The sequence below is a fragment of the Nuphar pumila genome, chromosome 7 (genome assembly GCF_984573655.1).
Source record: "Nuphar pumila chromosome 7, dmNupPumi1.hap1.1, whole genome shotgun sequence".
NCBI lineage: Eukaryota > Viridiplantae > Streptophyta > Magnoliopsida > Nymphaeales > Nymphaeaceae > Nuphar > Nuphar pumila.
In genome coordinates this window covers 91295793-91322396 of record NC_143255.1, presented here as the reverse complement: position 1 = coordinate 91322396, position 26604 = coordinate 91295793, and the positions used below count along the sequence as shown (strand labels likewise).

Sequence of the window (26604 nt, the reverse complement as noted above, 5' to 3'; positions counted from 1 at the left end):
TCTTCATTAGACTTAGCTGTGTTATCTAAAAATAAATCTGTACTTTCAACATCATCATTAGTTTGTATATGAACAGATTGATAAATAGATTCACAAAAACTAACATGCATAGATTCTTCAATAGTATTATGACACTTATTGAAAACTCTGTATGCTTTACTATGACTTGAATATCCTAAGAATATGCCTTCAACAGATTTAGCATCAAACTTATCCAGGCTATCTTTTGTGTTTAGGATAAAGCATTTACATCCAAAGACTTTGAAGTAGTCTATTCTTGGAGTTCTGTCATAGAATAGTTCATAGGGAGTTTTATTTAATAAAGGTCTAATGAGAACTCTATTTGTTATGTAGCATGCAGTATTAACAGCTTCTGCCCAAAAAGATTTTACAAGATTATTGTGTTGGAGCATAGTCCTGGCAGATTCCTGAAGGGTTCTATTCTTTCTTTCTACTACACCATTTTGAGGTGCAGCTCTAGGGAAGGCAAAGTTATGAGAAATACCATGCAAGTTACAAAAATTTTCAAAGAGTTCATTTTCAAATTCTCCTCCATGGTCACTACGGATTTTAACAATAGAACATGATTTTTCGTTTTGTAATTTTTTTACATAAGATTTCAAACTGACAAAACGTGTCACTTTTGTTTTTCAAAAATATTACCCAAGTAAATCTTGAGTAATCATCTACAATGACAAAAACATATCTATTATGATTAAGGCTAGCTACCCTAGAAGGACCAAAAAGGTCCAGGTGGAGAAGCTCTAAAGGTCTTTTACTTGAGATGACATTTTTTGATTTGAAAGGAGATTTTGACAATTTTCCTAATTGACATGCATCACAAAAATAATCCTTTTTAAAAGATATGTTGGGTAACCCACGTACTAATTTATTTTTAGCTAGTTTGGACATGTATTTTGAATTGACATGGCCCATTCTCATGTGCCATAGATGTTGAGTGTCATTATTAGCTATAAGGCAATGTTCTGTGATGTTTTCTAGGTATAGTTCGTATATATTATTCTTTCTTATACCTTTTAAGATGATGTTTTCATTTGTGTCAGCTATGAGGCATGCATCATGATTAAAGCTAACATTATAACCTGTGTCACACATTTGACCGATACTTAGTAGGTTATGTTTTAAGCCTTTAACAAGGAGAACGTCTTTGATAAGAGGTTTGTCTATGTTACCAATATTTCCAATACCAATTATCAAACCTTTGTTGTTATCTCCAAAGGTGACGGTTCCTCCTTCTTTATGATGAAGAACAGCAAAAAGGTCTGGATGTCCTGTCATGTGCTTTGAACATCCACTATCTAGTATCCATCTGTTCTTCTTTGGAGCCTGCAAAACATTAAGTAAATCTTCTTTTTGGTACCCAATCGGGTCCTTTTTTGTTAGACTTTGGAACCCATATCCATTTGGATTTGGGTTTGTCTATCTCTTTAGAGGAGTTAAAAAGATTATCAATATAATACTCCTTATTTGGTTCAGATGAACTTTTCACAAATGTGGTCTTTTGATTTATACAAGAAGGTTTTTTGAAATGAGAATAGCCAATCCCATTCTTGTAAAAGGAGACCTTCTGAGAGGATAAGAGTTTATCCAAGTTCACTTTACCTTTAGTAGACTTGAAAACCGTTTTCATGAGGTTCTCAGTTTTACTTTTTAGCTCTGAAATTTCTACTTGCATATCTTTAGTTTTGGAGCTAGTAGAAGAAATTTCAGATATAAGCAAAAGATTTTTCTTTTTCAACTCAGAATTTTCACTGCTGAGTTTTTCATTCTCTTGAGAAAGCTCTAAATTTTCAGATTTTAAAGCTTTATTGTTGAAACTCAATTTTCTAGATTCTTCAAATAGTTCTTGAAAAGCATCTAGAAGTTCTTCAAAGGAAAAATCAGAGATTTCACTTACCGAACTTTTGTTTGCCATGAAGCACATATTTGCAGTTTCGGCTTCATCATCACTTGACTCTTCACTAGTGGATGGTTCTGAATCATCCCATTGAGCATGCAGAGCCTTTTTCTTGAAGAACCTCTTCTTTAGTTCCTCAGTCTTGGACTTTCTTTTGAGAAGGGGACAGTCACGTTTTAAGTGCCCTGGCTTATTACACTGAAAGCACATGGGATCTTCTGTAAGATCTTTTCTTTCCTTGTACCTGTTTGGAAGCCGGTTCCTTCTCATGAAGCGCTGGAATTTTCTGGTAAGTAGCGCAATTTCTGATTCTTTATCTGAGTCTTCATTCTCAGATAGGGCTGGGAAAGCTAGAGTTTTCTTTACTGGTTGCTCTTCTTCCCTTCTTTCTTTCATGTGGACTTCATAGGCCATAAGATTGCCTATTAAGTCGTCCAATGTAAGCTTAGATAAATCTTGAGCTTCTTCAATAGCAGTGGTCTTTCTCTCCCAATCAGTTGTGAGAGATCTCAAGATTTTCTTCACCTTTTCAGTCTGGGAATATGTTACACCCAGAGATTTCAGATCGTTGGTGATGTTGGTGAATCTGGTAAACATCTCTGTGATGGGTTCATCTTTGTTCATTTTGAACAACTCATATTTTCTAACAAGAGATGATATTTTGGCTTCTTTAACTTTGTTGGTTCCTTCATGAATCACCTCCAAAGAATGCCAAATGTCATATGCAGATTCACATATAGATATTCTGTTGAATTCATTTTGATCAATGGCACAATATAAGGCATTCATAGCCTTTGCATTTAAGTTTGCCATTTTCTTTTCTTCATCAGACCATAAGTTATAGTCTACGGATGGAGATGTGTATGGATGCTCAACAATTTTTCATACAGCAAAGTCTATGGATTTTAGAAAGATAGCCATTCTGCACTTCCAATATCCATAGTTGGAGCTATTGAAGAAGGGAGGACGAGATGCGTGTTGACCTTCAATATCACGAGCATAAGAGGTAGATGCCATTTGTGCTGGAAGACTTGTTACGTCGAAACCAGCAAACCTGCTCTGATACCAAATGAAATTCCACTAGAGGGGGGGTGAATAGTGAAATTTGATTATGATCGATAAAATAAAATAATTAAGCAATAAGGCACAACACATAAAACACAGAAGTTATACTGGTTCGGTCAATATCCAGACCTACATCCAGTCCCCAAGCAAACCACTTGAGATTCCACTATAACATCCGAGTTACCGGATAAATAGTACAACACCCTCTTCCCAAGAGGTCTTCTTCTCTCAACAGAGAAGGGGCACACCCTCTTCCCAAGAGGTCTTCTTCTCTCAACAGAGAAGGGCAACACCCTCTTCCCAAGAGGTCTTCTTCTCTCAACAGAGAAGGGCAACACCCTCTTTCACAGAGGTCTACTTCTTTAAACAAAGAAGGAGTACAGTGAATAAACAGAGTTACAATACTTCCTATAGAACCTTCAGAATGATATGAATGCACGAATGAAGGATTCTAAGAATGTTCTGTTTGTCACTCAGAGGATACTCTTTGTCAAAGAGCTGGACTTGACTTTTTCTCTTTTCTTTCTTTTTCTTTTTCTCTTTCTTTTCAAGGCTCTCTTTTTCAAATCACGAATAGAATATTTTTCTCTTTGTAAGCTCACACGTCTATTTCATTCCTCTCGTTTTAATAGTTTATGTGTGTGTGTTTATATAGCTTATAAAAAGTAGTCGTTACATTTTGAAATTGTAACTTTTTGAAATATGAAATGTTATGTCTTTTCAAAAATATCTTTTAGAGAAGATCGAGAATGCCTTTTTCCAGAAGAGTAAAATAGAGGATACACTTAGTCGTTGTAGTGTTTTAGGTAATACATATTTTATGTAAGAAAGTCTATTTCTTACAATAGTACATTTGAACGTTGGGTTGTAGTTTTGTCTTTATTCTAATTAATGATTTGAGGTACATTAGTACTTCTTTACTTTAAATGAGTGTAAGTACTATGAGTGCTTTGAGATATTTATTTGTACATAGTCATGTCAAGTGTATTCTTTATGTAGTGTATTTTAAAGTCTCCAGAGAGAATGAGGACCAAAAAGAAGGTCGACATTCTTTGGGAAGAATATTTAGAAGGGATTTGTTACAGAAGGCATTTAATACTTTGTAGAGAGAATGGTGACTTCAAGTAAGTCGACATTCTATGGTTATGAGAAAAAGGTAACTAGAGTCCTTAAAGATTTTAATTTATTTTTCTTATGTAGCCGATTTTATGTTTTTGTCTTTTTCCTACATTCCTTTTTCATGTTGTCTTGTAAGGTACAATGACAAAATGTCTTTTTCATAAAAGGTTGTAAGAAGGTACAATTATTATATGACAAAATATCTTTTTCATAAAAGGTTGTAAGAAGGTACAATTATTATATGACAAAATATCTTTTTCATAAAAGGTTGTAAGAAGGTACACTTATTGGTTTTCAAAAAAGAAGCTTTTTGAAACTATCGTATACTTTTATGATATAGTATGTATGAATGAGTATGTAATATGCAAAATGCAAGTTCCTGAAGGTTCTGTTACATATGACTTTAAAGAGAGAAAAAATCTTCATCTTGAGGTAGCCGATTTCTTCATTTGAGCTTTAGGAAAGCATGGCTCATCAAGCTTTTTCTTCAAGGAGTATGATTGCACCATAGTTGTACTTGAACAGGAAGTCTCCATCCTTATTGGGTGAGATATCCTTGCATCAAATACTCGTTAGATTTAAGGCAAAACATATTCAGTCATAATATAACATTATTTCAAGAGAACATATTATCATATCATACAAAATCAAATAAGACAGTGTATCATATTATGTGACATCAAAACCGAATTTCTCAACATCCATCTCATGCTTCTGAGTGCGGCCGACTAGGAGAGACAACTCTCCCCCCAATGTTGCACGCCCCTCCTGCTCATGGTGCACACTTTACTCTGGAGTCGTGTCTCACATCCAGTTAGCCGAAACTCATAGGATCGTCCTCCATGGGAGTTCGGGTTCTAACTGTGGTATCAGAGCACCGTTTCTGAAAACCATGTTGATCAAACAACCGGAAGGACCTTCGACAACAAGGGCTCAAGCCCTTAACAGCTTCGCACGACATATCTAGCCCCAACCAACGGTGATCTGCATCAAATATATTGATCTGCACCGCAGGATATCTCCTCTCAAGGAGATCACATTGGCATCATGTTCTTTGATTCGCGTACTTCCAAATTATTTTTGACTCGTTTGAATCCAACCACCGGTGACTCTAATCCGACTTCTGGAAGACAAACCTCATTTTGTTTGTTCTTAGGAAGAATCGGCACAAACCTACATCTCAGTCTAATTACAAAAATCTCATTTCGGTAGTTTGACAGCTCAAAAAATAATCGTAGTTAGCCTTACCTGTCCTAAACCAAACCCAATTTACAGATCAAAAAAATCATGTCTCGATCTATAGATATCACTATTTTACCGAAACCTGTCAGATCTCGCGTTTGGATCCTGACAACCTAATGTTTTTCAAACTTCAAAAAATTCCATAGGGTTAATCCTAAGCCCAAAAATCCTGAAAGTTTTACCCGAGAAACGTACATCTGTTAGCTTTCAAACTCAATTTACAGATCCCAAAAATTCATTTGAATTGCTGACGGTCCGATCTTTGAAACATGTCAGAACCCAAAAAACCGAACATAACTTGTAACATCCTAGCCTATCCCAGAAATAAATTAGTTTTGACCTTTTAAAAACCTTGAAAAATCCCCAAAAAAAATTTTACATACCCAATACCACAGACCAGACGACCAATCCTAGATTCAGCCTTAAACCCTAGCTTACCCCTCCACGCCATCCGAACTTCCTGCAGTACTGTAGCATAGCACTGTAGTGTGGTACCCAGTCTAGCACAACATAATTGTGAACCTCCCGTGAGGAATTGCGCAGCACGATTTGTTGCATTAGATTCAAAATTAAATTTTCTAGCCAACCATGTGCATCATAGCCTCAAGTTTGGCGCGTATTGTGCACAAAACGTAAAATACTTAAAACTGGACCTCCTAGCATGGACACCAACCGACTCCGGCTCATTAATTACATAAAGGAGTGTCGTGAATGCTTCAAGGAGAAGCATGAAAGGTGCAAGATAAACAATGCCTTGTGTCAGCGCGAATTCGCTGAGTGAATGAAAAGAATAGATCTAGACTGGATCATTTATTTTGCAAATCTTTCATCGTTTTTCGAGGGACCATGTGAAGATTGTCATAAAATAGATCTTGTTTTCTATTATGTGAATCTTGCATCATTCTTTGAAGAAGGCATGACTGAAACACAACCCTCCAATGCCTGTTGTGGGTGCATTGAAATGCAGCAAGAGGTCGATTCAGCTGTGGGCAGAATGAGTGTTGATTTGACCATGCTGATTGTTGCCTCTACAGAGCATCCATACCAGTTAGTAAAGAGCATCACCCATTCAACGTCCAACAACCAACACTCTGCTTGTAAGCAAGTTGTGACAGCCGCGTCTTAGTGTTTTCATAGAGCAACCACACAGCCAACACGCCCTCGCGTTGCAATAGCGTCTTGCGCTCACGCACTCCTGTATTGTCGCTACGCCCTGTGCTCATGCGTCCCTTGTCACCAATTCTCACACTACTATAGTGGCAGGTCATCACTGCAGCACGTCACCGGTGAGGCTATAGCAACCTAATGCAAGTGATGTGTTCAAGGCGACGTTTGGTACAATTGACAAACAATTACTTGAGCACTATCTACGTTACCACTTAGATGGTTGGTTCACAACGAAAGAGGAATATCCTACCTTAGTGTGTGATCCAGGAGAAGAGGAAGGGGAGGAAGAAGATCAATTGCAGCTCAGTTTCTAGAGTTCTCACCTTAAGGGCAAGACCAGTTTGAAAGAGGTGGTTTGTTACGAACCCTTTCCTACTCCAGATCCGACCATTTAGATCCGCCCCAGTCAAGACCCGCCCAACTGGGACTAAGCAGGGGGAGTTTCCTTTCTCCCAGGACTCCCATAGAAACCAGCTCATCCTAGAGTCCTGCCGGGGCTGGGACTCTTGTGGGACGCCCTGTGTATTTTTACCCTTTTGCCCTCTGTAATCTATATATAGATGTATCATGCTTAGCTTATTTTTAATGAAGTATATTCAGAGATTTCTCTAAGGTTTGTTCTTGGTTCGTGTTCTTTGAGGGAACGTGTTTCTCCCTCGCCACTTCTTGGAAGAGGAATCGAGAAAGGGGGAGGTTAGGGAAGGATCGAGAAAGAAGAGGTTGGTTAGGGATCGACGGGCAAGGAAGGAGAAGATGATCGAAGGGTGGATGGAGCCCTCTCATGCGGTCTCTCCTCTGCAATGGGAGGCCGTTAGGCTATTTGCGGTTTTGGCCCCTCCAAGTCTGAAAATTTTCAAAACAGTGTTAGCTTAAGATAATCATGAGCAGGTCTCAAGTGAAGATTTAATATCATTTGTCCAATTTGAAACTTGATATCTCAGGTTGATGACAATTTGCCACGAGTCGGAACACAAAATAAGATGGTGACGGGAGATGTAGGTTGAGTCTTCTCCTTTTATGAAGAAGGCAGGACATTTCAATTATGTGGATAAATTTTCTGGAATCTAATTATATGCTTATTTAATTAATCTTTTACAGTATCTCAAGAGAAGGAGAATATATATCAGTCTTGATTGATTAAATGGTGAAATGTTACTTTGATCGTTATTTTTCTACTCACAAAATGCTGGTCAACAAATTTGGAGGATTACCTCTCATTATATTTTCTCTTCTTTTCTTCTATTCCTTATTCTTCCTCTCTTATCTTCTTTTCTATTTCACGACAGATCTGTTTTCTCTTCAGATCTGGGTCCCTTCTAATCTACCTCTCATTATATTTTCTCTTCTTTTCTTCTATTCCTTATTCTTCCTCTCTTATCTTCTTTTCTGTTTCACGACAGATCTGTTTTCTCTTCAGATCTGGGTCCCTTCTAATCTACCTCTCATTCTTCTCATTTTTTTTCTAAAGAACAGATCTGACGTGTTGTTTTCAGTCTAAAGAACAGATCTGACGTGCTGTTTTCTGTCTAAAGAACAGATCACGTCAGATCTGGTGTTGTTTTCTGTTATCACCCTTATTCTTTCTAACTAATCCTAAAATCGGATCACGTTAAATCTGTTTTGTTTTTTCTTCTCAAATCATCTTTTGTCCTTCATAATCATCTTTTATCTTGATTCATTATTTCTTCCTTTATATTTCTCATATAAACAATCTTGATTCTGCATATTATTACTGTTGGGTGGAATTTTCTCTGTTTGACGTCAATTATTTTTGTTTTGGAATCACGTCATTGATTATCCTGGTATATTGGATCTTCATAAAGACCTGTGATGCGGTTCTGGTACATAACCATTAACTAGAACTCATTTTCCGCAAAAAAAAAGGTGCGCAGCACAGGGTCCGAAATTAAAGACATCTGAAAGTTCCTCTTCTCTCTTTCAATCCATAATTGAAAGATATGGATTCGTCCTCTACTCATTCTGGTCTTTCCTCTAGCTTTCTGAGTCAACTTGTCTCTGAAAAACTCAACTATTCAAATTTCTTTACCTAAAAAAGGCAAATAATTTCCTTCATACGAAGCCAAGATCTTTCTGAGTACCTAGATGGATCAATTCTAGGCCCACTTCAATTTATCACACAGGAAATACAGGATGATAAAGGGGTTGTCTCATCTTGGATTATTCAAAATCCCGACTTCACGGTTTGGATGAAAAGAGACCAAGCACTAGTCACGTACATCACTTCTACTTTATCCCAAAAAATACTTATTGCAATTCCAGACGATTGTTCAGCAACTGAACTATGGAATATGTTGCCTCAAACCTATTCTCAAATGTCGGAAGCAAAAGTTTTGTATCTCAAGCGAGAATTTCAGTCATTAAAGAAGGGCACTATGTCTGTTATAGAATATCTGAACAAGGTAAAAAGTATCACAAATCAGTTGGCTCTTGTTGGATGTGCGATCTCAGAGAGAGATAAGGTGCAACAAGTTTTAAGCGGATTGGGAGCAAACTATCATGTTCTTGTCACGTCTCTCACATGCTTACCTGTTTTACCTAGTTTTGAAGACTTACGGGCTAAACTTCTACATTATGAGATCAGTTTGAAGAACCTTTCTAATGGTGATGGTGGACAACTTGACTCACAAAATGTTTTGGCTACTGAGCTGGTTTATGGACAAGGTCGTGGTGGAGGAAATAATCATCGTGGAGGTAGAGCTCGAGGACGATATGGTGGACAAAGGGGACGTGGGTTGCTTCCTACCCCAAACATGCCTCCTAATGCTCATGTAGGAAATCCAAGAAATATTCCCACAAGCTTCCTCTGTAATAAAAAGGGGCACATTAAAGCGGATTGTTGGTTCAACCCTCAGAACAAAGGCAAGAATTCTATTATTCAGTCAAACAGGCAGACTGATGGGAGTAAATCTAGTGGAGATATGCAACAACTTTTATTGGCAGCCCTTTCAAAGATGACAATAGCACAAGATGACCAGGGAGTATGGTATATAGACTCTGGGGCAGCCACCCATGTCATGGGAGATGCAGGTAAACTCTCGAACTTATCTCCTTATTTCGATAACGACAGTATTGTCACTGGAGATGGAACTCATCATTCTATTTCTTACACTGGGAATGCCATAATACCCTTCTTAAATTCATCCATAAAACTGTCCAATGTTCTACGTGCTCCCAATATCAAAAAGAACATTATTTCTGTCTCCAAACTTGTTGATACACATTCTTCTGTCGAATTTACTCCCTCTTCTATGTATGTCAAGGACCTTCAAACGAGGGAGACGTTCGTTAAAGGGGAGCGACGAGAAAATATGTATATCTTCAAGAAAGATCCTTTTGTTCGTGTTTCTGCTCCTGTCGTCATGAAGCCTTCGTTGGAGTCCGATGAATTCTCTTATAAATGTCTTCTTAGTCTGTCTAAATGTAATAAGTCAAATATTTGGCATAGTCGACTTGGTCACTGTAGTTTCTCTTTTGTTGAAAAGCTTGTAAGAGATAATCTTATCTCCTCATCTAGTTTGAGTCTTCCTTTTGGCAATGAGCAATGTACAAGTTGTCAATTGTGCAAGAGTCATGTTCTTCCTTTCAATTCAATTAATAAAAGAACTTCAAGACCTTTTGAGATTATCTACTCTGATGTATGGGGTCCTGCACCTACTTGTTCTCCTTCGGGTAGCCAATACTATGTTGTTTTCATTGATAGTTATTCTCGTTATACCTAGATATACTTTATGAAACATAAATATGAAGTTCCTCAATTGTTTAGAATATTTCATGCTTTTGTTAAAACTCAATTTTCATCAAGTATTATGAATTTTCAGTGTGATGGGGGAGGTGAATACACTTCAAATGACTTTATTGCTTTTCTTCGAAACAATGGTATAAGTCGCAGAGTTTCCTGCTCACACACACCGCAATAGAATGGTGTGGCTGAACGGAAACGCCGCCACATTGTTGAGAGTGCGGTGAGCATGTTGCATAACAGTCATATTCCTATCGAGTTATGGATAGAAGCTTTTCACTCGGCGGTTCAAGCTCGCCGAAATCCGTATGACCGTCTTCCGTGAGAGTTCAAATTCTAACAAACAAGGCGTCCACCAAAAGACAAGCACAAAAAATGACACTATGGGAACACTCACAAAAGCCACAAAGGGCTCACACAAGAGAAGGCACAAATATAAAAATAATATTTTATTATGCTCTCACAAGTATGCAAAATGCATACATACAAAGAGGGGATTTCCCCCTATTTATACAATCCAAGAGGCATTCCAAAAAGTCGTTGGAACTAGTCCAATGGCTAGTTAACCCATGTGTTGACCAAACTAAAAAACAAAAAATACAAAAGGAACTAAAAAATAAAGATACAAAAAAGAGTATATACAATACATATATGTATATACGTAGTCAATATGTATACATACATATAGATACATTATATATGTATATGTACAATTTTAACACTCCCCCTCAAACTTACGATAAAATGACCGAAGGTTTGCTAAGTTGAATCTAGAAGCTGAGAGAGGTTTGGTAAAGAAGTCTACCAATGGGTACACCGAGGTGACATAGGGCAGATCAATGATGCCTTGAAGATATTCCTCTTGTACATAGGTTGTGTTTGGCACCCCTTCTTAGAGCCTGAAAGGCCTTCTAAGAGTGGATCCCAGGCAATCCAGATGGGAAGGTGTTTGGATGGTAAAGTTTATGGCTCCTTCCCATCTGAAATGCCATGATGAAATGCATAAAATGGGAAGGCGAAATTTGCTCCTCATGGAAGGAGCTTAATTTAACGGGCGAGATGGAGGACCAGCGAAGGTTTCGTTTCATTTTGGACATCAACACCCTTCTATTTAACCCAATATTACAGAGATGCCATGTATTTAAACGCTTTGTTTCCATCTCTGCTAAACTACGCGACCCTCTTCACATCCTCTCCTCCTAACAAGGACTAGAAGTTCAGAGTCAGACCTTGTCGTCCCCAATCTCTCTGGCAACCACAAGTTCTTGACGTTAGCCGTTGTGAATGATGGTGCCAGAGTCCTCGGCCTCAAGAAACGCGGGTTCGTTGCTCTCTATGTAAGACAAGGAGACCTTGAAGTAATTTTACATGTTCTACTGCCTATCTAGTGTACCCTATGTATTAGAGAGGTTAACTAAGGCACCTTGTGAGTAGAGTGGAAGTCTTGAGGAGAAAGCAAAATGTAGCAGGTTCCAAGTGCTCCCAAGACTCCTGTTTAAAATCTTATATCTCACAGTAGAACTGACACATCTTGGAAACAAGATGACTCAAGGGTGCTTTTAGTTCTCTTGTCCTAATTTTTAGAAAACCTTTGAATCTGCATGCCATATGTGTCGTGTCTGTGTCCTTGTGAGAGCTATTCATTTGATAATGCTAAGCTGTTACTAATTTATTAAATGCTTAAGCTCCTATATTGGTTTTGCTTGGCTCCAGTTCGGCCTTTAGAGAACTGGATATTGGGCCCCCATTGTTTATCTTTGATTTTGGTTGTTTTACACTATTGCAGTTTTGACCTGCAACTTGCATCTTTATTTTTTTGGTGAAAAAAGGCATGCTTATCAAACAGGTTACTAGACCCGCTAGACCAATATATTTCATTGACCAGAAATTAATATAGAAGAGAGAACTGTGCTTCCAATCATCTAATTTAGGCAATAATTGATAAGTTTGCCATCTAATTGACATCTGTAAACCCATAAATAATAGTTGCATCTGATTTTAGCTCAAGCCAGGGATTATAGCTGGTCTTGCCTATCCATCTATTCTTTTTAGGATTCTGAAGCATTTTCAAATTCATCTAACAGGATTACTCATACTCCTATAAGTATCCATATTCATGGGTTATGGGTCAGTGGTTCAGTCACCCTATCAATTTCACATGGACATTTTGTTTTCATCTTAGAAATTTTCATGGTGATTGTTCTTATTTATCCTTGAAATTGTCACAGCAATTGCTGTCATATTTTTTTGTTAAATTACGATGCTTGGATTTCCTAGTTTGATTTGTTTGTTGCTGGTCTTAACAAAGACTGGCTTGAAGGTGGCGGGTTTTAAAGGTGCCAAACTTTAGATGGTCCAAGTGGATCCCTGACTCATACAACTGGGCCTGATGTAGTTGGATCTGTTAATGGTAAGGATTTCATTGAGCATGACGTTCCTTTAAATGTATTTTTCATTTCTTGAGCATCTATCCATGTAGCTGGTGTGTCAAGTACCACAATTGTGTAACCTTTGCTTATGAATTTCCATGCCAACCTGTGGGCCTGATGCAGAGTTAGATATTGCTTATTGGCTTACTAGATCTCCACAGTTATCTTGAAAGTATCTGTGTTTTGTCTCTAAATTATGAGAGATAAATAGTTGATTTGGGTTTTCATATGGAGATGATACAGTCAAAAAATGGGCTAAAAAGGTTGGACCTGCATATTGGAAATAACTAAGTAACTGCATGAATTAGAAAGTGTAAGAAAATAAAAAATAAGGGCATAAATTGTGTTTTTCCTCAAATTGGACATGCAAAACTTCAGTTCTTGCCTCTTGAGTTATCTTTGATTGTTTCCTTGGACAGATGACCTTATTGAACATGGTAGGATTCATCTCACCATGTATGTTGCAGATCCCTGATGCTTCATTGCTAGCAGGGTATCATATGCTTAGGACATAGCTTCAGGAGCACTTTTAGTATGGGAACTTGATCCGCTGAACTGGAGAAGGCTCATAATTGTGGTGTGAAAACTTCAGAGCATCATTTGTCTCTGTCTACTTTAGACTTGTCTGATGAGAAAGCTATCACAAAAGCTTCCTTCCTGTGATCTTAAGAGAGCTATAACAAATGATGATAAGAAGGATGTTAAGATATTCATCTGAAAAATAACTTCTGCAAGTCCAGTGGTTGATATTGGTTGATATTGCAGGTATGTTGCTGTTGGAAATGAGTCATTCCTCCAGAGCTATGGAGGCAATTTCAGCCCTTTGTAATCGGTGCACTGAGCAACATCCATGGAACACTAGTTAAAGCAAATCTATGAAACAATGTGAAGGTTGTAGTTCCCTGCAGTGCTGATGTCATAGTGTCTCCATCAAAAGGCCAGTTGGGGCCTGATCTTAGCCAGACCATGAATGTAAAACATTATTTTTAAAATTTTCTGTTTTTCTTTAAAGATCAGACCCTCCATATGTAATCTACATGCTCTTTGAGTAGGGACGAGCTCTTTGATCATGGTTTTTCAGTGTGTATGAAGGTTTTCTTAGAGGCTGAAAAATCAACAGTCTACAATGTGCCAAAATTTCACCCCTCAAAAGGTCAGGTTTTTATGTTGAAAACACACAATCCAAAGATTGCTCAGGTTGGCCCGATCCATGACCAGACCACCTCTAGTTGGATTCAGGTTGGCCCAACCCATGACCAGACCCAACCCACCTCGAGCTGGGTTCAGGTTGGCGGGACCCATGACCAGACCAGACCCACCTCCAGTTGGGTTCGGGTTGGGCTGGGTGGGTTTAACCTATACCCAACCCAAACCCGACCCATTTTAGAAGGTCGAGGGTAAGTTGGTCCTTTACTACAAAAACAGTGCTTTAGAAGGACTTCTTAACTAATGTGCCAAACACACCATTAATGTTTAAAAGTCCTTTCAAGTTACAGTTTCCAAACAACTTATTTATCCTGCAGATGAACATTTAAATTGTGTCATCCCAGAATGGACTTTTAAGGAAGTTCATCCACAATATGGTGCATCAAACACGGCCATAGTGACAATCCATTTCAATGTGCATTGTTTTCTCGTGAAATGTATGATTGTTGGCAATGTAAATAGCACTTTTATTATCACAATACATCTTTGAAGCTTTTATTTGAATTCTCATGTCGGCCAGCAGTCTTCTTAGCCATACCACCCCCATCGTAGTAGTGGTCATGGCTTGGTACTAATCTTTCGTTGATGAAAGAAAGACTTGTTGCTTGGACTTTTACGAGATCAGAGATTCACCTAAAAACACATAGAAAGAAACCCACGGTTGAGTGTCTATTGTTGGGATCACCTCCCCAAATTTGCATCAGTATAAGCAATTAAATCTAAAGCAAACGAAGAACACTACCCCCATGTGAATAAATATAGGAGCATGCTGAAATTGACTAGATGTGTGGACAACATGAGCTATGTCAGGTTTCGTGATTGACATATAGGAAAGTGCTCCAAGTGATTGACATATAAGAGAGTGCTTCAATCAATTTTCAATAGAGTATTGGGTCTACAAGAGGCTCTCCATCATCAATTTTCATTTTGATATTAGTAACTTCGGCATTCTTGACCTGTAACAATATCATAAGTAAATTTCGACTCAGACAATAGATACCATCTAGGCGAATAAGCAATTTCAATCCCTAGAAAGTATCTTAAGAAACCCAAATAAGTCATTTCAAAATTAGTTTTAAAAATCATTTTAATATTTTCAACTCCTTGTTTGTCTCCTCAAGTGATAATCATGCCGTCCACGTAAAGAAGTAGAATGGCAATTCCGCATCAGTTTCCTTAACAAACAAAGTTGTGTCAGTCAAGCAAGATCTAAAATCAATATCAAGCATAACTCTACTAAATCTATTGTACCAAACTTTTGGCACTTGTCTGATGCAGAGCAGGATCGGATCCGGTCTACATATTGACAGCACCCCGATCCATCAACAGCATGAAGATGATTCGGGTCAAGACCCAGGTCCAATACTGGACCCGATACCAGGGTCCAGTAGCAGTCTTTAAAAACCCCTCTAGGGTTGCGTGCGAGGGGGAGAAGAATATTTCAGAATTGCAGCAGCCGTCTTTTTTTCCTTTTCAACAGAGTTTTACCTTTTTGGATATTCTTTTTTTTTATTTCTTGCATTCAGCCGGACTCCTTTATTGTTTCCTTTTGTCATCTAGTGCTTGATTTATTCTATCAGTCTGAATACCCTATCATTGCTCTATCAGTCATTGTTTTTTTTTTCTGTTTCATTCCCTGTTAATAAAACACAATATGTGGGCATCGTTGGTTGGTCTTTTTATTTAAATCCATGGTGGTCGAACCCTTTTGTTTTGAGGTTCTCCTTTTCTTGGCTTCACGTGTTTCTGCGTAACTTTACATTGCACGACTGTGCGTCGCAAAGAGAGCAACCAGTGGTCGTCCATATTGGGGTGATACCGAGTCCATCACGACATCAGTGATCGCGTGTTGTTTCATCGTGGTCATGTGATTTGAGTCATTCCCTTGTTCCTTCGCTCGTTGGGTAACATTTGTTGCACAGTCAACAACCCCTTTGCTGCACTGAAGCGTGTCCGGTGCCCATTACGTGAAGGTCGACCTCGGATTTTCCCTTCCGCTGCATCATTGTCTCAAACCATAAAGTGTCTTTCTTAGGCAAAGAGTCTTCCCTTCAGGAATGCTCATACCAGTTGGTGCCTCCATGTATACTTCTTCAACAAGGTTCTCATTAAGAAAAGTGTTTTTAACGTTCATTTGGTATATAGATCAGTTTTGAAGAAATGCAACAATTATAAAGGTTTTAACAATGGTCATATAGGCAACGGGAACAAAGGCTTTTTTATACTTTATGCCATATTTGTATTAATATCCTTTGGCTACTAACCCAGCCTTATACCTCTCAAGTGTCCCTTCACTTCGGGTTGTTATCTTGTACACCCAAATACATCTTATAGGTTTCTTTTCCTATGGAAGGTTTTTAAGGGTTCAAGTTTGGGAATTTTCTAATGCCTCTAATTCTACTTCCATGGCTTTTACCCATTCAGAGCTCTCTAGCTTGGGCATCTGATGAGGGTTATAAATAGGAGTGAATCAATGTTATACATGCTTTGTACTTGAAAGAAAATGAATCATAAGATACATATTTATCTGAGGATTTTGATATTCTAGAGGATCTCCTAATTTGCATATCATCTTCGCTTTCAATCCTTGAATACTTTTCAAGTGCACATGGAGGTTTCTGAACCCTACGTGTAGTATATTGCATGCGGGTTTAATCACTATGGGATTGTTTTCAAGAGTTACTTTATCCCATGATTCATCAACATTTTCGATATCACAATCACAATCATCAACATCATGCTTAAAATAAAATCAAGTAAAACAGAGTACTTAGTTACTTCCTTATATTTTTCACCATCAAAGAAGTTTTCTTTTTTTTTTAAGTCACATTTCTTGAAACATATAATTTACCGTTCTTATAATCATGACATCTATAACCTTTTTGGTTATCACCATATCCAAAAAAACACAAGAAATAGCCCTAGGTGAAAGCTTATCATTTTTGTTGGTTAAGATGAAAAACTTGCAACCAAAAATTCTCAATCTAGAATAATCGAGGGTGAGTTTAAAAAGTTGTTCAACGGGAGAGATATTTTGTATTGATGATAGCATTTTGTTTATAAGATACACGGTTAAAGCATCTTCGGACCAAAAAACCTTAAGAACATGATTAGGAATAAGTAAAGTTCTTGTAGTTTCCACAATGTCCCTATGTTTTCTTTCAGCTGCACCATTTTGTAGTGTTGTACATGGACAAGATCTTTGATGTGTAATGCCATGTAAATTGAGATATTCTTTAAATTTTTTAGACAAGAATTCTCCCTCTGAATCGGTGCGAAAGATAGAAATGATATTGTCAAACCTATTTTTGACTAAGTTATGAAAGTTATGAAAATCCAATAAAACTTTAAATTTATGTTTAAGTAGATCCAAGTATATCGAGATAAGTAATCCACAAATATCACAAAATATGCATATTCACCTTTTGACATAATTGGTGTCAAACCCCAAACATCCATATGAACTAACTCAAATGGTCTAGTAGAAACAAAAGTTCTTTCATAAAATGGTAACCTCTTCATTTTGCCAAGAATACAATCATCACAAGTAAAATTATCAATGTTAAAAAAAATTCAAGTTTGGAAAATATGAAACTTTGGATACATTTGGATGTCCTAATCTCCATAAGTCTAAATCTAATTTTTGGACATTACAATAAAATGTAGTCTTAGGCATCTCCAAAAAATCCTTGTAGTAAAAGCCTCATTCTCTATGGCTTTACCTAATCAGCTTCCTTGATTGGCGATCTTGCACCCAACAACCACTTGATGAGAAGGAGACATTACAATAATGGTTCGCTATTTGCGAAACACATAAGAGGTTTAAATTCAATTTGGGAATATATCTAATTTTTGGAATTGAAATCTTTTTAGTGTTAAAAGGTTTTTTCAAGATTCCCTATTGTTTTGATTTCAAGAGATATACCATCGACAATGAAGACATTAGGCACACTTGAGTTAGTACGATATTCAGATATAATATCAAGATTTGGGGTCATGTAAAACGATGCACCAGAATCAAGAAGGTAGGAAATTTTTTCTCTATGTAAGAACTGACTTGGTGGCCTCAAATTTGGGCCTTAATCCATTTATAAATCGATAAAAGTGATCCATATCTATTTGTTTTTGCCAGAGCTCAGTATCCAAAAGGCAATGCCACTTTGGTTCAAGAAGAGCCAACTCTTCCCAAAGTTCGGATAACCTATTGTAGTACTCTCTAATGCCCTTATCACCTTGGGTCTTTGTCTAAACCATGTCTTGTAAATTGCACACATGTGCAATATCTTTAAGGAAATACATATTTTTTAGGTATTCTCATGCATTATTAGCATGCTTAAATTTGGTAAGACCATAGCAGAGCATTTTTTGATGTCAACGCTATAAATAAGTCATGACATAATCCTTACATGTCTCATTCTCTACTCTTTCCATTTTTTCTCATAATCGGATATGACTTTGGTTTTCTCCTCACCCAAAAGAGCAACTTACCTCTCGTTCTCCACCTTAGTGAAGAAAAGTTTAAGCTTCAGATTGGATTCATCCACCAATCCCCACAAAGCATTCCCCAAATATGGTGGCTTCATGATTGAAGACCACATTATATAGTTTGTATCATTAAGTTTAATGGGCATGATGGAGACACTTTTTGTGTCTTTCATTTTTTACAAAGAAGAAGATAGGAAGAGTGAGAGATAGAGAGAAAGAAGAGAAGATAGAGGTAGAGAGCATGAGCACTGCACAACGAACACTTTGAGAAGTCATCCATGGCACCCAAGCAATGAATCTAGCCAACTTCAAGGAGAGCTTCAAAGAGAGATACACAAGTGCGTGAATATGTGAATGCTAGCCACCAATGAGCAAGAGCACCCTTGCTCTAATACCACGTAAAGAAACAAGAAACTCCAAACACAAACAAGATGTCCACTAAAAGACAAAATGAATCTCACAAGTATGCAAAATGCATACAAAGAGGGGATTCCCCTATTTATAAAAGCCAAGAGGCATTTCAAATTGTTCCAATGGCTAGATTTCTAGCCATTGGACCAGCTCCGACGGCTAGTCAACCCATGTGTTGACCAAACAAAAAAGACAAAAAGAAAAAAAATAAAGATACAAAAAATAGTATATACAATACATGTATATATATGTATACATGTATATATATGTATACATGTATGTATATAGGTATGTATACATATAGATACATTATAGACGTACATGTACAATTTTAACAGCATGTGCATATCAGGTCAGTTATAAAAGCTGGTGATCTTATCCAAAGCCTAGTCTGATAAAGCTATAGCAACTAATAGCGTTGATTAGTACAATATTTCACAAAAAATATGCACTTTTGCATAATCATATAAATCCTAGAAATTATCATCCACATACTGTACATGACAACAACCATCAAAATCCAAGATCACAAAATTCAATTAACCTCAGATGCTGGATTAACTCTCAGGACATAGAAAACAGTGGGACAGTCACGAGTCCATTGTTAAATACCACAACAACAAAGATAAACATATCAATTCATCAGATAATACATAGGGAAGTGTCCTAATATGCACATCTGCCATACAAGACTACATTAATTATTGTAAATAGAAAAGGGGAAATGACTAAAAGCACAAGAATTTATGGAATAAATGCAAACCTTTTTCAGATATGCAACTATATTCATCTATCAAAAAAATATGGAGCAGAAAACAGGAGAATGAGAAAACATGGAATGACACAATTAGACATATCAAAGGAGGTGATAATCTGGAAACACAATACACCAGAGCATTGATATTTGATAGTACATCTGACGGAAGCATAAAGCCCGGGGCTAAGTCCACAGATTCTGAGTCTTTTACATTCGAAGATTAATGTTATAAAAACAAGAGGTTCACAAAAAGTTAAGAAAAGGACGACATGAATCTTTCAACTAGCATAAAAGCAAACACAAATTGTTGCTTACGTGCAGCAGGAGGCTCGCGCAACCAGTAGGATAGAGATGCCAGGAAAAACAGACTATATACAATTCCTTCCAAGACTCTTGCTAGATCTCAAGGCTGCATTAGCAACAATCAAAAACTTGAAACCATCAGCAAGGCAAGGACCTCTACGACAACCAGCACCACCAGACCAGTATGTCACATGCAAGGATCATATACCATAAACTCATCATCCATCAGAGCTGCGTTGACCAGACATTTAAAAACAAGTATATCAGCACACTTACACAAGCTTACCATGTCATGAACAAACAATACACACATGTACGTGCAAGTGCACAGAACAGATACACTTACAGCTATCAAGACAACATAAGGATGGTGTTTCTTAGAAAAGTCTATAAAAAGCAGGCTTTTGTTGAAAACATCAGAATATTTAAATTAAAAATAAACAAAATTTGAAAATTTTTGAGAAAAGCTTAACTTGCCTCAAGAATGAACTTCTCATAAGAACTTCATGATACTTTTGCAAAGCCTTCTTAATTATAATTGAATTTTGCAGTTATTGTGATAAAATAAAAAAAATTAAGATATTTAACAAAAGCTTTCATAACACAAAGAACTGAAATATCATAATAAACAGTTACTTGATACATACACGTCAGAGAGAGAGTAATTTTCTTGGACAACTATATCATGTAGATGTAACACTTGCATTTCAAGCACCACCTGCCATGGACCTGGCTTACATCCAGTGAGGAGGCACAATCGATGGTAGACATTCCCACCAAATCAAGTTCCAGTCAAGTAAGCCCATAATGGTGACAGTCAGAAGGGATGTTAGCTTGGCAGACTGAGCCTAGAACCAACCCAACTGTCCACATAGAAATCTATCTGAAAAAGGCACGAGGCCATTGAGCAAGGTCAGATATTGGTGGAGGGAAATTAACCTTCAAGATGGTGCAACCCACCAATTTCACACCTTTACCATGTCCAAAAATCCTACATGCTCATAAACAGGATAGATACATACATATATATACTTACTTACGTACATACATGTGTGTGTGTGGATCTATAACATTAATAAAAATACTGGAATCAGAAAGAAATGTGGAAGCATGTATATCTTAAATATCGCAACTTACATAAGTTTTGAGGTATGAGAGACAAAATTGATTTTACATTGGCCTCCAACAATTAAAGGCTGCAATATCTGATCTACAAGGTTGCATCTGATTGACACCATGAGGTTGTGGAACTACAGAAAACAAGAGACATAAGCTATAATATACGTAACAAAGCAATAACGATATGTCAAAAGATCTTAAAAGTTTGCCACAGATTCCCAGGAACCATTCATCAACATGTTACACAATTTTTTGGGCAAGCATAGGTCACCTGGAATTGAACCTCCAGAGCCAAGTGAATTCTGTACAGGGTACTGAAATCCCATGGGGCTTAAACAAGGCCTTTCAGCTGGAGGTCGAAAATAGCCTGATAACACAAAGTAAGAAGCAGATACAGTTCTATATTCATCAGTTTCACTATAAAATGCTCATTCTTGCAAAAGCAAAAAATCTGAAACCTGAGTGCTAATATCAAATCTGCACTTGGCAGAACCACAAATTTAACATACCATCTTGCACAATTGGTGGGCCGGAGCATGATGGTGCTGCCATTCCTCCAGGAACCCAAACAGCCTGCTGATTATTAGTGACAGAATCATTAGGATGCGGCCTCCACTGTTCCTCATTAACAGGCTGCCGCCAACTGTTGGAGACAGATGTCAAAGGATATTGCTGGTAAGGCTGTGGGGCATACTGTGGAGCTACAGGCCTTGCATATGCAAAATGATTTGAAGGCGGCTGTGGAGGGGAGAAATGAATGGAGGGCGGTTGTAGAGGGGGAGTGGGATGATAAGGTCGTTGAGTGAATGATGTGTTACCAGGTTGGAACTGCTGAGTAACTTGAGTGGCTTGAGGAACTAAATGCATATTATTTTTTCCAAATTCAAAGTTAGAAGAATGCATGGTGGGGAGATCCTGAACATGGCACATTCCAGGAGTGGTGGAGGAAGCGTTATGTTGAACCCTTTCATTTCCCACAGGCATGACATTGACATGGCTTGGAGGGGGAGCATTCCCAGTTGCTTGGATGCTCCCAGTAACCTGCACAGAGAAGATAGGGTTAGTAATTGTAAGCCCAATCACTGTAAACTTAGTAATGCAAGTTATAATATAAAGCGAACATACCAAGAAACTTACATCTGGAGGCCTATGACAATCTTGACGGCTCAAATCTGGAGGTCTACAATAATCTTGAGCCATGGAATGACCATACATATAGGCAGGCGGGGAAGATGGCGGCAATGGTGGCGGTGGTGGAGGTGGTGGAGGTGGGGATGGAGATTCCGGAGGTGGTGGGGGAGGGGGAGGGGGAGGGGGAGGTGGGGAAGAAGGTAAAGGCGGGGATGGAGGAGGAGAATCAGCAGGTAATGGTGGAGAACCCATTATTAATGGGCACATCTCAGTTTCATCATCACTGGAAGCACTTGTGACCTGATCCAAAACACTTTGCTGAGGTTCCGGTTCAACAGAAAGATTATGGGTTATGGTTTCATCTTTGGAAGAAGCAGACACATCTTCCATTTCAAGCTCGCCATCAACTTCTTCTAAAATGTGGTGACGCCTATCACTTGGAGTATCAGTATATTCAGGTGCCTCCTCCAAAACTTCAGCAGTTTCCGTTGAGGATTTATCAGTAAATTCCTTGATTGGAAGAGCTTCTTCGTCTTCAAAGAATTGAGAGGCCAGGAAACCAGGCAACTGAAATGTTGCATTGCTGAAAGGAGGTAAATACAATTTAGTAACATGAAAGTTACAATCCATAGATTTACATGCACAACAAGCTCAAACTGGCAAAAAACAATAAACAAAATGCAGTCATAAAATAGTAACAATGAGAATCAGAAGACTTCAGAAATATAATAGGTTAATCTTAGAAAACAGAAGTGAGAGAATTTACAAACCAAGACATGCTGAAACATCGGCCTCCCTAAAACCCATACACCACATCATTGTTATGGGGGATTCCCATCTTTACCAAAAACTGTCTCAAGTTTTCTGGAAAGACATTTGAGGTCCTGATTTTTCAATGGAACAGTCAAATGGGGACCTCATTCTGATTAAGTTGGATTAACATATCATTAGGTTACAAAAACACCCCTATTCTGTAACAGCATAAGCAAAACACACTTTTAAAAAACAAGGTTAAAAAAGATATTTCATATGCATCTTAACCATGAAATCAACTTCAGGTCTCTTATTCGACAGTTTTATGCAAAAAGATAGGTTCTGAAATAACTGCTGAAGAAATATGGGTCCATTTTTAAAAAATCAGGTAAAAAGATGGATATATAAGTGGAATTTTCCCTTATCATCATTAGAGGATTCAAACCATGGTTGCCAGTCGAGGAAGCAGGAGCGGGGAGCGATACAAGAAGTGTGGCACTTTCAAAATTTTAGGAAGCGGGAAGCGTGGGACGACTTAAAAGAGAATCAAGAATCGTCTCGAAAGCAACCTAAGAAGCGACCTAGGTGGCGAGGGGGAAGCGAAATAAAAAATAAAAATAAAAATACAACAAAAATGAAAAAAGGGGGGAAGCAAGGGGAAGCGTGTTTCCCATAGATGGAAAGCGCGCTTCCCAAAAAAATGACGCTTCGGGGAAGCACGCTTCCCCACTAGGCTAGGTGCTTCCGGTAACTCTGATTCAAACTGACCTTGAAAAAATATCCCTTCGCTCAATGTGCAACATGCACTCATACAGTATGGGTGCCACCGTTTTAATTTAAATGTATTTTTCTTCCATAAAAATCAAGCGCTGAAAAATGAAATATATGCTGAATAATAGAGATTCACCAAGGCAGTAATTCTTAAAATTTGAAATACAGTAATGATGTCTGAGCTATCTGTATGTTGCAATCACTGTAAACTTAGTATATCACTTGGAACAATTTTACGCCCAAGAGTAGTGATCTCAAACTGTTCCGTAAAGTTACCAGATACTGCAACAAGTTGCTCCAATACTTTGGAAGAAAGGAAAAGTCAAGCATTAATTGGGGTGTGAAAAGTAGACCAATCATCAGAAAAAATCCAAGGTTTACAGAAGCAGCACAAATATGCACAATAACAAGAAAACAGTGTAGGGATCAACAAAGAAACTCCTATGTTTAGGTTAGTACACCTAACGGTGATTAATATAACAATACAATGAGATAGTTTGGCAAAGAGGAGCTAAGAAAAGCATTGCACTATTATCCTAGATTTTCAGCTTGCATAATTCACATCTCAAAATTAGCAGAGGACTGCTATTCAGACTTATATCAACATCAGGTCACGTGATTCTTATACCTCCAAGACCCAAGCATAACTGTTAGAAAGACATTACATCCTAATTGGCCTCATGCATTCAAATTCTCAATAGTATTGCACATTAAATAATAACAAAAATTAAACCAATTTGTCCACTGCCAAGCCACCTTTGTTTCCAGGACACTCCTGGAGGTCCACCGTATTAGCGTCCAGCAATGTCTCACACTGACACTATTTGACAGTTTGAAGATGGCTATTTTCAAACTTCAGAAGTGTCCAATGCTGTTGGACAAGCTAGACACAACAGGCCAAGGGCTGGTCACTCGATGTTGTGGTAAATGGTCTCTCTCTCTCTCATCACTTAATGTCACAACATAGGGGGTTGGTAACCTCTCTCTCTCTCTCTCTCTCTCTCTCTCTCTCTCTCTCTCTCTCTCTCTCTCTCTCTCTCTCTCTCTCTCTCTCTCTCTCTCTCTCTCTCACACACACACACACACACACACACACATGAAATCAGAAGATGGAGGTGGAGGATAGCTTGTGGGCTGTTCTGAAATGGCTTTTCTTGCTTAAATGTCAATTTTCTAGTAGTGATTTGACCTATCTTAAATGGCTGACCTTCAAACCTGGGCACCTCCTCTTCCTGAATGATTTATATACACGTATTTATTATTATTTTATTTATATTTATAAATTTGTGTCCCCATATCTAATTTTGCAAAGCTCAATGTGTCCGGCACTTCATACCTGTGCCTGACACTGACACTCATATTAGTCCACGAAACATAGCAGGCCACACATATTAGCACTTGGATTAAAAAGGTTATGCTCAACAGACAAACCAAAAATCTTGTGTTTATGGACTCCTGAAAATTGGACTAATTCCACATTTACCTCTAGTTTCTAGCGCCTTCACACGTGTTAAGGGATTGGTCTGTTTAACTATGTATTATGGTAAACAACAGGATAGCTTGAAAACTTATTCACCCCTTGTTTGGACCACTTTATAAACTGCTCTTTGCCATTTATACCTGTTTTAAATAGCAAGTTTTGGTGTTTGGATCATTTACTTTTATTTTTTAATGCCATTTTATAAATTTCACCCCCTTTTCTGAAAATAGGGGGAGACCTACTTATTTTCTTCTATTCCACCCCCATCACCACCACCACCATTTCTCCACCATCAATATCACCACCACTTCTCCACTATCACCGCCACCACTTACCATCATCACCATTGCAACCACCACCACCAACACTATCATGCACCATCACCACTACCACCACCGATAGGCCCTCACTAGGATCTTCCAAAATCTCCCCAAGGTGACCCTCACAAGAGTGCGCAACTCGTCGGCTATCCAAGTAGGTGCCTTGCAAACCAAATTGCCTCACTCGATTCTTACTTTGTACCTCACCCTTCAAGTTGTTCAAAATCCACATTTCTCCACCCCCACACACTCATATACAATGTTTACAACTAGATTGAGTTGCATTCAGCTCATTACAACTCAAAAACCAAGAAAATACAAATCATCGAACACTTTGGAAACTATACAATTGTTCAATCTACACAGTTCAACCTATATTCTGAACCGAAATTTACACAGCCACAAAAGACAGAATACAGGGACTCTAGAGCTGAAAATTGGTACAGATTCTTTGATATACAATGAAAACACACACCAAACTTCAGACAAAATATACAAGCGGATTTGGAGATATACTTGCACAAAGTCGGCCAAAAAATAAACTTCACAGTTTCTGCAGAACACAGGCTACACCTGTGCAACGCTGAAAACTGTCTACAATTCACAGTTGTGCCACCCCTCACTTCCTCCTACACATATCAAAGTCTCCATACACCGAAAATGAGAATCAATGCACGAGTAGAATCTCAGGGATGGATTTCCAAAGTAGTGCAACCACAGGAACAGGGTGTCTACTACAACAGATCACTAGAAAACGGTTGACACCGCCGGATTCTGGTACAATTGGCCAGTGTGCCTTACACCTCCTCAAAATAGACATAGTTTTCCCACACCATTGCGACCATCCATCATCACCACTGCCAAATCCTCTTTTATTTTTTTCATAAGGAACTAGCCTTCTTTTTCTTGTTCATTAAAATTTAAATAGTTGCTGATCCAAACATTCACAAAATTAAAAATAAGGGTAATTATCTTCATTATAAAATGTGCTTTAATTTATTTTTGTAAGCAATAAATAAAACAGATTCAAACAAGGCCTTAAAGTATTAACAAGATAAATCAGCAAAAACGGTTCCCTCATATACATACTGGTTAATGTCAATCTCCTGAATAAGATAAAAACAAAACACGGAACGGATATGATATACCCTATATCTTATTTTGTGAT

General features: G+C 37.9%; 1 protein-coding gene across 4 annotated transcripts in view; it reads right to left on the bottom strand.

Annotated features, from left to right (window-relative positions):
• Positions 1 to 26604, bottom strand: part of LOC149832462 (ENHANCER OF AG-4 protein 2-like) — a 50779-nt gene that overhangs the window by 8555 nt on the left and 15620 nt on the right. For 2 of the 4 annotated variants that reach the window (XM_090014497.1, XM_090014500.1), the window contains 5 exons: positions 22119 to 22695; positions 21491 to 22022; positions 21253 to 21348; positions 21000 to 21112; positions 19875 to 20093 (listed from right to left, as the gene is read on the bottom strand). In XM_090014497.1, the coding sequence (XP_089870623.1) occupies positions 21033 to 21112; positions 21253 to 21348; positions 21491 to 22022; positions 22119 to 22695 (1285 nt within the window). In that variant the 3' untranslated portion in view covers positions 19875 to 20093; positions 21000 to 21032. Of the gene's footprint in view, positions 1 to 19874; positions 20094 to 20509; positions 20746 to 20999; positions 21113 to 21252; positions 21349 to 21490; positions 22023 to 22118; positions 22696 to 26604 lie in introns of all 4 variants that reach the window. The other 2 variants (XM_090014498.1, XM_090014499.1) reach the window with 2 other exon arrangements.